This window comes from Acomys minous (assembly GCF_964271855.1).
Source record: "Acomys minous genome assembly, chromosome: 20".
In the NCBI taxonomy this organism is placed as follows: domain Eukaryota; kingdom Metazoa; phylum Chordata; class Mammalia; order Rodentia; family Muridae; genus Acomys; species Acomys minous.
In genome coordinates, this window is record NC_140502.1 from 11568159 (window position 1) to 11583639 (window position 15481).

Below are 15481 nucleotides of genomic sequence, written 5' to 3' on the forward strand. Positions count from 1 at the left end.
TGTATATGTGGTGTGTGTGTGTATGTTTGTGTGTGTGTCACTTTATGTATGTATGGCTTTATACCTGCCTCTCTATGTGTTAGATGGGAGTACAAATTTATCTTTCTGTCAGTGTCATCTATGTGGTTGTTTTAATCTCTTTTTCTCCTGAGGACCTGTTAGGGAATGTGTGTGAGTGCCTATTAATGTGTTTTGTACTCTTCTACATCTGTATTTTTTCTGGATGTGTGTGTGCTTGTATATTTATACTTTTAGGGGCATGTATATGTATTTCTGCATAAATAATTGTGCTTGTGTATTGTTTGTATATTCTGTATTATTAAGGAACCTGACTCCGTATGGAGGTGTGTCTATGTGTGTGTGATAGTGTGTATGTGTGTATGTTCATACCGTATATCTGAATAGGTTCTGCAAGTATGAGCTATAAAATTCTAGGAATATTATGGTATATTTAAAATTAAATTATTTATTCCCTTTATATCCTGAGGGTAAGCTCTTCTATCAGATCCTCCTAGTCACACTTTACAACCATCCCCACTACCCTACTCCTCAGAAAAGTGAATTCCTCTTACCCACTCACCTAGGCTCTTCAAGTGGCATCAGGGCTGAGCATTTCTTCTTCCCTGTGGCCATGGGAGGCATCTCGATCAGGTTGTAGTGATCACAGAGATGTCAACTGAGTCCTAATTTGACTCCAGCTCTCTCATTATTATTGGGCACACATGAAGCCTGTGGCGCTCATTGGCTTTATATGTTTAGGGGTCCTAGAACCAATCTATGCATGATCGTTAGTGTGTATTTCAATCTCCACAAGCCCCTCTGGGCCCTGGTTAGTCAGCTGTTTTGGCCTACTTGTAGAGCTCTGTTACTCCCAGATGCTTCTTCCTTTCCTCCCAACTTGTCCACTAAATTTCATACCCTCACCCTGTGTTTGGATGTGAATCTCAGCATCTGTTTCCAGCTTTTCTTGGTGTACCGTCTCAGAGAACAGCTTGGCTAGGCTCCCATGTGCAAGCATAGCAGATTGTCATTAAAAGTGTCAGGGTCTGGCTTTTTCCTATGCATGTTCGGCTGTTGGTCCAGGCATTCTTTGGATATACCATCAATCTCACTGCTATCTTTATCCTTGCATTCTCCATAGGCAGGGTAAATTTGGGTTGAAATTTAGTTGTTAGGTTTGGTGTTCCCCTCCATCTACAAAGTGTCCTGTCTAGTCTCCATGACCCTTGCTACTATGAGTCTCACATAGACTCACCCCCATACCCTCCCAGAAGCCCAGCATGTCTTAGTTCTCCAGATGCTCACAGAGATGTTAATTTTATTTATTCAGTTGCTTTAATTGCTATTTTGCTCCTGCATATGTTCATTAAATTTGCCTTTAAGATAAAGTCAGATTATGCTGTCTGGCTTCAAGAAAAAAAATATGAAAACTACAATGTGCTACTTCTATTTTAGTTTTATGACACCCTGAAGAGTATCCACTTCACAAATCCAGTTGGGGAAAGAGTAAATATGAACCAAAGAGAAAAACTCCAGGAGGAATGTGACATTTTCTATATTTCCAATTTGCATCAAGGTCTTGAAATTAAGGTGATGATTGGAAGTTACAGCCCATATTTTCCACATGGTCAACAGCTCCATTTATCTGCAGAGATGATGGAGTGGGCCACAGGAAGTACAAAGGTAAGTTTGAACTTATTGTACTGATTTACCTGGCTGATAAGTAAACACTGTAATGTGTGTACATTCTAAATTAATGAAATAAAATGGATTGTCAAATAAGGGATCAAAAGGTGTCCTCTTACACATCGTTTCTTATTTTTGCTTTTTGATGTGATAGAGTTATTAGTTCTTTGAACATTTCATAATTCCATACAGTTCCATTTCTCATATCAGTGCTGTTTCTGGTTTTTAATATAACTAAAACCTTTGTCTTTTATCATGTTTTATATTACTTGCTCTAAAGTGATCAATAGTTCTTGGTTCCAGTGTTATTACAACACAGTGATTTTTCCACTTCTGTTGGACACCTGGCACAGATGTCTAAGATATTGAGGTTATTTTAAGGATGGAGTAAAGAAAAATATATAAATCATTCATTTTATTATGTAATACTGTTTAATTCTTTTTATATTGACCTTCTAAATTCTAAAGGCTTCTATATATAAATTTAAATTTTCATGAACCATGTTAGGCTTTATAATATTTATAACCTAGGTTTTTATTCAATTATTTCTTTAACATGTTTATGAATGGTTTATTTGTTTATGTGTCCGTGTAATACTGGCATATGTAATGCGTATGGATTCCAAGAAATGATTCATATTCTTTGGAACTTAAGATGGACTTTTGACAGAAAATGGGTTTTCAAAGTCAAACTTGGGTCCTCTCCATGAGCAATAATTATTACTGACAATGTACAATCTCTCCAGCCCTGAGTGATAAACTGGAGAAGAAAATTTTCACCAAAAGAATCTTATTTAACTCCCTGAGTTATGGTATAGTTCATTCTAACCAATAATAGGATTTAATTTTTAATTCCCTATAATATGTGGATTGATAGTAATACAAATGTGGCTTTGAGAAAAGAAATTTCACATGGTATACACTCTGTATATTATAGATATGATTCTGATGTGGGTGATGTTAAGGTATTTACCTCAAATTAGACAGTTTCAAAGTTCATTTAATATTAAATGATTTAACTTCAGGAATGTCATCAATTTTCATATCAAGCTATATGTCAAATTGTTCAGAAATAATAAAACTTATAGTAAATTATTCTCTTCAGTATGATGAGAAAAGTCTATCTAAGACAAGAAAATGTGAGCTAAAGGTATAACTACTGAAATACATGTGAATACTATGGTAAGAAATGAAAACTCATGTTTGTTATAAACACATCTAAGGAGAATATTACATAAACAACCACTAGAAGTGTATACGGACGGCAAAAAATATAAACAATGCCCTGGCCCTCATATACATATCCCAATGCAGAAAATAAACATAAATATGAAGATAGGGAAAGATAGAACACGACTCCAATGTTATAGACTTAAATAAAAGAATGTTCAAGGACATATTAAGCAAAAAATTAATAATAATTGGAAGAGGATGCAAGATAGCAGCACAGACAGATGGCTGTCTGATTAGAGAGACCGAGCCAAGGGACTGGACTGAGAGATTCAGAACACCAGAGAAGGAGTACCATGGGTGAGACGGGTCCACAGTGTCTGGACATTGGGTAGGTCTGTCATGAGACCATATAAACTGGTCCACAAAGACAACACTGGTTCCTTGTGGGCATATGCCCAGGACCCAGGGTCTAGATGTCTGCCTGAGAGCTGCATCTACACTTTACATCTCAGACTTTATGTCTGGGTGTGAACAGTGAACTAGAGGGCACCAGAGTCTGGTTATTCAGGCTCAAGTGAAACTGCAGGATTTGGAGCACAGGAAGATCTGACCTCACCTTCCATGGCCAATCCAAAGAAATATCCCAGGCACAGGGTACCACTGGCGTGGTATCCAAAGCCACACACACTCACCCCAGCTCTCTGCATTGCCACACAATATCAAATGGAACGGTGGGCTGTAGAGCACCAGTGTCTAGGTCTGCTAGCTGAGGAGAGACATGAAAGTGAGGAGCACCAGTTGATCTGTCCTCAGTTCAACAGGTTAATCCAAGGAAGAGTTCCTAGGTCAATTCAGGCACAGACAAAGGAAGGGTCCCTAACATTAGCCACAAGGCTATAGGTGGACAGCACCCCAGCTCTCTGTCTTTGATCAAATAGCAGGCTGCAAGGTACCAGTTTCTGGATCTTTATAACCAAAGGAAAACTCACATTGTGAACACAAGTGGATCTTTCCAAAGTTCCACCTGCCAATTCATGGAGAGTTCCCAGATCTGAACCTAGGTCACCTGAATGATTCAGGAAATGATTCCCTGATATCTGCTAGTGAGAAGGAGTCCAAATAAAGCCGCTCATCTATGACCTGTTCTCAATAGTCAGAAAGGGACAACAGAAACTACACCCACACATAAGAGACAGCAAGATGGCCAAAGGCCAGCAGGCCAAAACAAATGATAAGCATCAAAATAATATAGCATCTCCAAAACCCAGTTATCCAAAAGCAATACGCCCTGAAATCTCTAAGACAACTGAGACAAAGAAAATGACCCAATATTCAGTGGTCATGAAAATCGTGTTTTATCTTTTTATTATTATTATTTATTAATTCAGATTACATCTCAATATTTATCCCTTGCTTGCCTCCTCCCATTCCACTCTCCCTCTCTCTTTCACCCTATTCCCATCCCCTAGGATCGTGACAGAAGGTGACCCCATACTCCACCATATGGTCGCAGCCTATCAAGTCTCATCTTGGCAGCCTATCCATTCTTTCTCTGAGTTATACCTGGCCTCCCCACCAAGGGTAAGTGGTCAAATATGGGGATCCAGAGTTCATGTCAGAGTCAATCCCCACTCTCCACAGGACTGTGGATAATGTCCTGTTCCTTGGCTAGATCTGAGTATGGGTTCAAGAATTACTGCATATGTTGTCTTTTGTTGGTATAGTAGCATGAACAGAGCCCCCTGGGTCCAGATCTACCAATCCAGAAATTCTTCTTGTAGGTTTCTAGGACCCTCTGGATCCTTCTATTTCTCTGTTCTCCCATACTTCTCTCACTTAAAGTCCAAATAAGAGGTCTTTGCATCTATCCCAATTTTCTGGTAATTAAAGACTTTCACGGAACAGTACTGTTGTGTTACTGTACAATTATGAGTTAATATATGCCATGTGAGTATTTCTGGGTCGGGGTTAACATGCTCAATAAGATCATTTCTATTTCCATTCATTTGTCTGCAAATTTCGAGATTTCCTTGTTTTCATTAGGTGAGTAGTATTCCATAGTGTAAATATACCAGTTTCTTCACCCATTCTTCAACTGAGAGACATTTAAGTTGTTTCCAGGTTCTGGCTATTATGAATAAAGCTGCTATGAACATGGTTGAGCATATGTCTCTGTTGTGTGGTGGAGCATTTTCTCTGTATATTACAAGAGGGGAATAACTGGGTTTTGAGGTTGCACTATTCCCAGTATTTTTAGAAAGTGACATATTAATTTCCAAAGTGGTTGTACAAGTTTCCACTCCCATCAGCAATGAATGAGTGTTCACTTTTCTCCGCATCCTCACCAGCATGTGCTGTCACTAGAGTTTTTGATCTTCGCCATGTAGATGGGTGTAGGATGGAATTTCAGGATATTTTTGATTTGCATTTCTCTGATGACTAAGGAGGTTGAATATTTCTTTAAGTGTTTCTCAGCCATTAGATATTCCTCAGTTGACAATTCTATGTTTAATTCTGAGCCCCATTTCTTAATTTGTTTATTTGTTTTGGTGGTGTTTAATTTCTTGTGCATTTTATAAATTTCGGATATAGGTCGTTGTCAGATGTCTGTAGGATGTCACTTTGTTCTGTTGATATTGTCTTCTGCTTAAAGAAGCTTCTCAGCCTCTTCAGATCCCATTCATTAATTGTTAACCTTAAGGCCTGGGCAGTTGGAATTCTGTTCAGGACGTGTCTCCTGTGCCAATGAGTCCCGGGCTCTTTTCTACAGCCTAACAGATTTACTGACCCTGGTTTTATGTTGAGGTCTTTAATGCACTTGGACTTGGGTTTTTGCATGATGATAATTGTGGGTCTACTACATTTTTCTACATCTAGACATCCAGTTAGACTGGCACCATTTGTTGAAGATGCGATCCTTTTTCCATTGAATAAATTTAGCTTCTTTGTTTGACATCAAGAGTCCATATGTGCATAGATTTATTTCTGTGTCTTCAATTTTATTCCATTGATCAATCATTCTATTGCTGTGCCAGTATCATGTTGTTTTAATTACTGTTGCTCTATAGTACAGCTTGAGATCAGGTATGGAGATTCCTCTTGAGGATCTTTTGTTGTTCAGCATTGTTTTAGGTATTCTGGGTTTTTTGTTTTTCCACGTGAAACATTGAGAAACGCTTAAAAATACTCAATGTTCCTGGTCATCAGGGAGAGGTAAATGAAATCACATCTGACATTCCATCCTACACCTATCATGATGGGTAAAATAAAAAAACTCAAGTTGCAGAAAATGCTGTTAAGGATGTGGGGAAAGGGGAACACTCTTCCATTGCTGGGGGACATGTAAACTTGTTCAACCACTATAGAAATCGATCTGGTGCTTTCTCAGCAAATTGAGAATAATGATACTTAAAGACCCTGCTATACCACTCCTGGGCTTATACAAAAAAGATGTTCAACCATACAACAAATAAATTTGCTCAATTATGTTCAACACAACCAGAATCTGGAAACAACCTAGATGCCCCTCAACCAAAGAGTGTGTAAAGAAACTGAGGTACATTTACACACTGGAATCCCACTCAGCTTTTAAAAACAAGGAAATCTTGAAATTTGCAGGCAAACGTATGACACTAAAAATGATCATCCAATATGAGGCTGCAGAGACCCAGAAATTCATGCATGGGATATATTCACTTACAAGAATATATCAGCTCAAAATTGTTGTCCCATGTGAGGCTTCACCAAGTGGTAGACTAGCACAGATGCTGGGACTAGTTGCTGGACACCTGGTGAGGTACAGAGAGTGGTATGGAAGAATCGGGAGATTGGACAGCTCATTCTCCACAGTTGTGTACAGCAGACTCTGCCTCTGACATGAACTATACTTACCCATATTCGATCACTTCCCCTTCGTGGGAGGCTCTTGGGCACACAGAGGAAGGAGAAGAGGGAACCTGGATGAGTCCTGATTTGCTGTGACCATATGGTGGGAGAGGACATCCCCTGTTCTCAGAGGTCCAGGGGAGACCAATAGGGTGGGTGAAAGCATGGGAACATGAAGATACAAGTCACTAGTAAAATTCAGCATGTGATCTGAATTAATGATGTCAAATTTGAAAAACACAGAATGTAATTACTTTGTAGCTTGCATTAATGACATACCTAAGTGCATGAGTGCTCATAACTGAGCTTCATCCTACATTGACATATATTCTAACTATGTCTGTACCATGGGTAGGATGCATTTGTTTGAATCATTAAATCCTTGGGCATCAGTTTATTTTTACTTATTTTGGGGGCAAGATAACATAATATGTTGAATCCTTTTAAGATAGCCATAAAATATAATTTAAATTATGCAATTGAAAAAATAATAATTGTATGAGAGTTCCCAAAGAATCAAGAACACAAATCACCTCTGGGAGTATTTCAATATTTATATACAATAAGATACTGAGTGAAGAGTCGAAACAAGGATTCAATGAAGATACGAAATATTCTTAAATAATCAAACAAAATATGTAAGGGAACAACAAAATAAATCAAATTAAAAATCAGTAATTCCAGCAAGAGAATATTTCAAGTTGAAGACTGGATGCAAACACTTGAAGACAAGACATATGAGTTAGAATACTCAAAGTGTGATGAAGATTAAACAATGAAGAAGAATGAAATACTGAGTATACAAAGGGCATCCGATGAACAGAACAAATTTACAAACCGTGGGAACAATAGGATAAAAATGACAGACTAAAGGCACCTACATTATATCCAGTAAAATGTAGCTTTAATTTTCTTAAATAAAATATGTTCAGTGACCATACAGAGAGAGCACATACTTAAGTACTAAACTCTCAACATTAGAAGTGATCCAACTTTGTTTTTGGATGTTGTTTGCTTGTTTCTTTGTTTTGCTTTGTTTTGATTCGTTTAGTTTTTTGGGGTTTTTTTCCTTTGTTTTCTTTTTCTAGATAGGGTTTCTTGGTGTAGCTTGGCAATCCAGGGATCACTTAGTAGAGCACCCTGGTCTCAGAATCACAGCAATTGCCCTGCATCTGCCTCCCTGAGTGCTAGGATTAAAGGCACACACCATCACAAAAAATGAGCCAGACTTTTATATACATTATTTAATTTTGCTTTGTACCAAGAAGAGGATATAGAATGCTTCTATATAGAAATCCCATTCACAGAATAGCAGCACATGAAGAATAGCAGATTCCACTATGAAGGCTCTTAAAGGTAGAGCGTAACTGTTATGTGTGTCAAACATTTAGACACATAACTGTCAAGGCTAGCTACTACACACAGTATATTGATATCTCATAATAGAAGGAAACAGACCAAAGTTCAATAATGAATACAATTACAGAAATTCATGTGCACTGAAACAGCACTACAAATGATACATTAAGAATTCCTTCATATTTACAAGATGAACAAAAGGTGCCAATGCTACATAAAGACAACACTAGAACAACAGAAAGAAAATCATCTATTAAAAAGGAATCAATATTGCAGTAACAATATGCAGAAATAATTAACTAATAACTATAAATAATAACAGAATTGTAGCAGTCACATTTTCTAATTAAAACACAAAGACAATAAGAACTGCTTATAAGAAAGACCTCCATGGGAAAGTCAGAAACTCACTCACACACATGAAGAGAGCTGTTCTATACGAATAGTGGAAATACATTGTAATGAAGTGCAATAGAAAATATTAGACAATTATCTCTAAGGTAGATATGTAAGGAATAACTCTAGACTAAACACCTTCCAAAAGAACTCAGAAACAAATGAGAAAGATCACTCTCTTAGCAGAACATGACTTGATTCCCGATATGAAAGCACAGCTCAACGTACATATATCAATTAGGGTTGATTCATCACTTAACTCAATTCAATTATAGAATCACAATTTTTTCCACAATAAAGAAAAAAAGGATGCAGTCCCCAATTTCATTGTTCATTGTCATGCAAATAACCTTCAAGTGGAATATTTTATTTTAAGTTAAAAATTTTTCGATTTAAGTAAAACAATCTTTATACAAATGTTCCAAATATTTCCAGCCCTTGTGAAGCCTGTTCCTCTCAGGAAACACTCTTCCCTCCAGCACAATATATAGAAATTCAATACTTTTTTACCACAAATAACCAGGATTTGCCCACTCACCTATTTTTCTTTTTACATGAAGTTTGTCAAAGTATGAATTGTCAATTTATTGGAAGTCATGTCTGGTATCTGAGTTTCTGGAGAAATTTCCCTGGGTGCATGAGTCTTTTAGTCTTACACTGCTAATCTGTTGCTGTGATTAAATACTGACCCTAAGCAAAGTGAGGGAAGAGGTGATTTGGCTCACTCATGACAGTCAAGGGAAGACAAGGCAGGCATCTGTGGATTGGAACTAAATCTAGACCCTGAAAAAGCTCTGCACACAGGCTTGCTCGGCAAGATTTCTCATAGATCCCTGCCTAGCAAGAGCACCTCCCACAGTGGGATGGTCACTCCTACATAAGTTACCACTGAATGAAATGCCTCACAAATATAGGAACAGTCTAGTCTGACGGGCATAATTTCTCAAGTAATTCTCCTCTGTCGTTTTACTGTACATGGTGTCAAGTTGACAATCATTACCTAGAAAATTCTGCTGAAGTTCTATAGTGCTTGCATACAGCACACCATCAATTCTTGTTACTACTTTTCCAGGAGTTGGGAACCAATTCAATTTTCCATCATTTTCCTTCCATACATTTATACGCTTGACACTACACAACATATTAACTGGCATGTTCTGTCTCAGTTCATGTTTATAGAATAAGGTTATTCATAACTCTAAAAGCTAATATAATGTATATGGAAGAAGTAGGTAAAAATCTGATATCAGTATGTGTCTAATTTTTCTCAGATATTGCCCTCTGTGTGTAGTGCGGACTGTGGCCCTGGATTCAGAAAATTCTGGAGAGAGGGAATGGCCACCTGCTGTTTTGAATGCAGCTCATGCCCAGAAAATGAAATTTCTAATGAGACAAGTGAGTGTTGGGGCTGTGCAGATATGTTCATGTTTATCGTCATCTCCAACCCACTTTGAGATACTTAACTTGTCAAAAAACCAACTAAAGAAATAATACATATAACTGTCCTATGTAGGTCTTTGGAGAAATACTAATATTAACAACAACAGCAAACAATAAACAGGGTCCACGGTTTATGGACACTGTGACTCATTTTCAATTGACAGAGGATCATATTTTCTCAAAGAAAAATTTTGATAATCAAACCTCAGTTTTCGCGAGTTTTATAGAGTTTCCTTAATGATTTATCTCTTCTAAAACTCTATGGAGATTAGATTTTACTCACGGATCATTAAATTTTTTTATATATTCTTTTTACAAGTATATATGTGCCCCTACATGATTTGTGCACACCACATACATGCAAGATTCCATGCAGAACAGAATGTGGCATCAGCCATGCTAGGTCCTGTCATGTCACTGTTGGGTACCAAATACAAGTTCTCTGTTATATTAATATAGAGGGAAAATATTTCTCTTATACTTATGAGAATCTAAGAATAAGATGGGAGATATTTTGCAATATCAAAAGACCAATTTTCAAATGTTGGTGTGACATAATTCTATGTATGGTGGGCATGAGTCTTCAGACATGATGTGGGAAGCATAAGGATTCTTGTAATCAATATCTTATATACAGCATTCAATTAATAACATATTAATATAACAATGTTTTAGCTTAGAATAATTTATACAGAAAGAATTCAGGTCAAAGTATTAAAATATTATTTCCACCTACACAGAATGTATTAGTCATATGATTATTTATTTAGAGATGACTACATGCAAATAAGCAATGGAAAATATTTCAAGTATTTTGCCTGTCATCCTATAAAATTAAACGAAAGTTCCTATATAACTAATGCCTAGAAGGTGGCTTCTTTCATACATGCATTCCAACATACAACATTCTCTAAAACAAACTACATGTAATGAAATTGTTTAAAAGTAAAAACAAGTAATAATATAGGCTATTTATATAAACAAATGCCACAAAAGTTACAAAAATTATTTTTATTACTTTAATTAGGTTTATGCTTTGGGGGACGGTGGATGCATGTAACAAATGCAGATGCAGGTGAGGGGCTACTAAACATATGTAGACAGAGTTATATGCAGTTTTGAGACAAATGACAAAAGTACTGGAATTTGAACTCTGCTTTTCTGAGAAATATTTATATTCTCTTTACTGTTGAGCCAACTTGCTAAGGTGTATAAAACATTAACTAATTATAGTTATGCATAAATGCATTCCTCTAGATAAAAATAATGAAATAGCTAGAAGCACATCATCACTCTCTGCAATTATCCAATGACTGGGTGGAATTTCACACACATATATTACAGTTGCCATTCTGGATCTTGCAACTTATGAACGGAGTACTATAGGAAAGTATAAACTATCTTGGGTACCACTATTGGAATCCTTGTGTCATCTTGCTCATGTTGTATACTCATGTTTATTTCACCCTTGGGTCCACGTAGAGTTTGGGTCTCATAGAGGTGAAAATAAGGGAGGAGGAATGGGGTGAATGATTCCACACAAAATCAAGATGAAAGGTTTTAGTGCTCAGTAAGTACAGAGTTTTCTACTTTCAGTTTAATGTAGGTGCTTCCCATTAACAAGTATCAGGGCTAGATACTCATATAACTGAGAAAATTGTTATTTAATGTTTTTGCAGTTTTCAATCGCTGATTTTATATTTATATGTCATTCAACTCTCACATTCACCCTACTACATTCTCTTTACAACTCCAATAAAACTCAGATTCATAGGCTTTCATATTACTTCTATATTCACACACAAAACTAGAAACTACACATACCACTTTCTCATTCCATTTATGTTAGTGTTCTTGGGCTAGTGAATTGAAACTCAAAATTTTACAACAGTTCTGGTGCCAATAGAAGGCAGATTCCCATTCTGTCAGAGAGGCAACAGTGATAAAACAGTCGATGACCTCAGGAGGCAATGATTGTACAGAATTAATGATTTAAAAACACACTCAGGTATACAATCATTAATGAATTTCCCTTTCTTGAGCTCAAAAGTCTAAGTCATTTCAGGATAGCACCAAAATTTGTGTAATAAAACTGTACTTACAGACAACATTATATATGACATATGATCAACAAAATTCAATAAACACAAATATGATTGGTTTTAATTTAAAGAGAGTGAGTATGATCAAATAAAATTATTGCTGTGCAACAATGTCCTTAAATTGCAGAATCAGTATTAAAATGTGCATATTGCAATGATTCTCTAATGTCCTAGCAATAAAATGCTGAAATAGTACAAATAAATTTTCCCTTTCTCCATCAGATGTGAATCAATGTGTGATGTGTCCAGAGGAGCAGTATGCCAACCCAGAGCAGAACCACTGTATAGACAAATCTGTGATCTTTCTGAGCTACGAAGATCCATTAGGTATGGCTCTTGCCTTAATAGCCCTGTGCTTCACTGCATTCACTGCTGTGGTTCTTGGGGTCTTCATGAAGCACCATGACACTCCTATTGTTAGAGCCAATAACAAAACCCTCAGCTACCTCTTACTTACATCACTCATGTTCTGTTTCCTCTGCTCCTTGCTCTTCCTTGGGCGTCCAAACACAGCCACCTGCATCCTGCAGCAGATCACATTTGGAATTGTATTCACTGTGGCTGTTTCCACAGTTCTGTCCAAAACAATCACTGTAGTTCTGGCTTTCAATCTTACAGTCCCCAGAAGAAGGATGAAGTATATCCTAATATCAGGGGTACCTAACTACATCATTCCCATCTGCTCCCTATTCCAAGGAATCCTGTGTGCAATTTGGCTAGGATCTTCTCCTCCATTTGTGGATATTGATGCACACTCTGAGCATGGCCACATCATCATTGTGTGCAACAAGGGCTCAGTGACTGCATTCTACTGTGTCCTGGGATACTTGGCCTGCCTGGCCATGGGAAGCTTCACTGTGGCTTTCCTGGCAAGAAACCTGCCTGACACCTTCAATGAAGCCAAGTACCTGACATTCAGCATGCTGGTGTTCTGCAGTGTCTGGATCAGCTTCATCCCTGTGTATCATAGCACCAAGGGCATTGTCATGGTTGCTGTGGAGATCTTCTCCATCTTGGCTTCCACTGCTGGAATGCTTGGATGCATCTTCCTCCCTAAGTTTTACATAATTTTGTTAAGACCAGAAAGAAATTCTATCCAAAAGATCAGAAAGAAATCCTAGTCCTAAACTCATATTATATGAACTACAACTTACAAATAATGGGTCTACGCAGCCACCAAATATACAGTTGCAGTACAATATTTATTTGTTTTTAGAATGACTGTCATATTTTTTTCTAATGGTGATGCTAGTCAGTATCATATCTACTAATGTTATCTACATTTTCCATATAATCTTGTGCTAATCTTTCTTTCCATGAGACCTATCTTTTTGGCATGTGTACAGTGTGGAAATGTTCTTTTCTGCTCTAAAATGAAAACCCTTAACAATAAACTCAAAGTATTATTTAACACTTGGATGAATGAATGACTTTTTTGATAGTTCAATAGTGAGAGTAAAATATAAGGAGATTTTAGATAGTGAACAGTTGTTTACAGATGAAACTGAAACAATGTCCCTCTTAGAGGGGGAAGGTAAAATACCCCTAATGGTATTATATGAGTTAAAGGAATATTACCTAGGATAGAGAGTAATGTCTTAACTAACAAATTAAAAAGTTACAAAAGATGGATTGAGAACTTACTAGTTAAGAGTATGACTATCTGTTGTAGAGGACCTGATTCAATATCCAGTCCAGTCTTGAGAAAATGATTATTCCAACCACCTGTAACACTGACTCCAAACAGAAAATCCAACTGATGCCTTCTTTTGGACACCGTGGTTATGTGAACTCATAGGTGTACACAAAATATACTAATACACACACTCAAACACATGAATGTACACACATGCACACAATCTAAATTACATAATTTTTAAAATGTAGTAATATTATACAACAAAATCTTCACTAAGATTTGTTTTCAGTTTTTAATTTTAAAATTGTATTTCTTTTTTACATACATATATTATTACACATAAAGGAAGTAAACTACCTACAGCAGGAAGAATCACGGAACAATCAGGACTTATAAAAGTGTTATATTCATAGTGTTTGGCTACTTGTATTTGGCAATCTCGAAGAAATTATATTTCCTATATTGATGCATCTAAAATTCTGAATGCAAATTAATGTCTTTCATATCTCCTCTCTATCAACTTAAAGCATGTATAAAGCATGTAAGACCGAAAGCCATCTTAACAGCTAAACGACTAAGTTTAATTGGAAGATTAAACTATCTGGTCACAACCATATCAGAGACTTGAGTAGGAATAAAACTTAATTATCTATGTAAACCAGAAGTGTAGGTTAGCAGCTTCCAACATGAAAAAGTGACTGAGATAGTTTGCTTCTTGAACAGTCACCCAAAACTCTCATGCAGGTGTAATTCTACATACAGAAATCTACCAATGCAATCCTTCATATAAACAAACTTTTTAAAAAAGAACCACATCAACATCTCCTTAGATGCCAGAAAATTATTTTAAAAATCCAGCACCATTAATGCTAAAATCTTGGAAAGATCAGGAAAACAAGCACATACCTAAATATAGCAAAAGCAATATAAAGCAAGCCAATAAGTCAACATCAAACTAAATGGAGAGAAATTTAAATCAATTACACTGAAATCAGGGACAAGAAAAGGCTGTCTACTCTCTGTATCTCTTGAAAATAGTACTTGAATTCCTAGCTGGAGCAGTAAGACAACAAAAGAAGAAGAAAATGTTACAAATTAGAAAGGGAGTAGTCCAAGTATCACTATTTATATACAATGTGATAGTAAACATAAGTGATCACAAACATTCTACCAAGGAACTCGTTTAGCTGAAAAATACCTTCAGCAGAGTGGCTAGATACAATATCAATTCACAAAACCAGTATCCATACTTTATACAAAAGACAAACAGGCTGAGAAAGAAATGAGGGAAACAACACCTTTCACAATAGGCACAAAAATACATAAAATAACTCTAGCCAAGCAAGTGAAAAGCCTGTATGAATAAAACTTCACCTGTGAAGAAAAAAATTGAAGAAGATGTCAGAAGATGGAATGATCTCCAATGCTCATGGATTGGTATGATTAACTTAATAAAAATGGCCATCTAACCAAAAGAAATATATATTTTCAATGAAATTCCCATCAAAATATAGACACAATTCTTCTTCGAACTTGAAAGAACAATTCTCAAATTCATTTGGAAACACAAAAACACGCAAATAGCAAAAAATCAAACCTAGACAATTAAAGATCTTCTGAAGGTAGCTCCATCCCTGATCTCAGGCTGTACTATGGAGCAACACTAATAAAAACTGCATGTACCAGTTTATCAATGGAACCAAATTAAAGGCTATGAAATAAATTAACACACCTATGACCTTTGATATTTGACAAACAAACCAAAACCATACAATGGAAAACAGACATCATCTTCAACACA

At 36.5% G+C, this 15481-nt stretch overlaps 1 protein-coding gene across 1 annotated transcript; it reads left to right on the forward strand.

Moving 5' to 3' along the window:
• Window positions 1-1059: 1059 nt before the first annotated feature.
• On the forward strand, window positions 1060-13162 carry LOC311590926 (vomeronasal type-2 receptor 116-like; the record flags this gene model as incomplete). Its single annotated transcript, XM_084770219.1, has 4 exons — window positions 1060-1146; window positions 1456-1683; window positions 9771-9894; window positions 12264-13162. 4 exons carry the CDS (start codon window positions 1060-1062, stop codon window positions 13160-13162), a joined length of 1338 nt encoding a protein of 445 aa, XP_084626345.1.
• Window positions 13163-15481: the final 2319 nt, after the last annotated feature.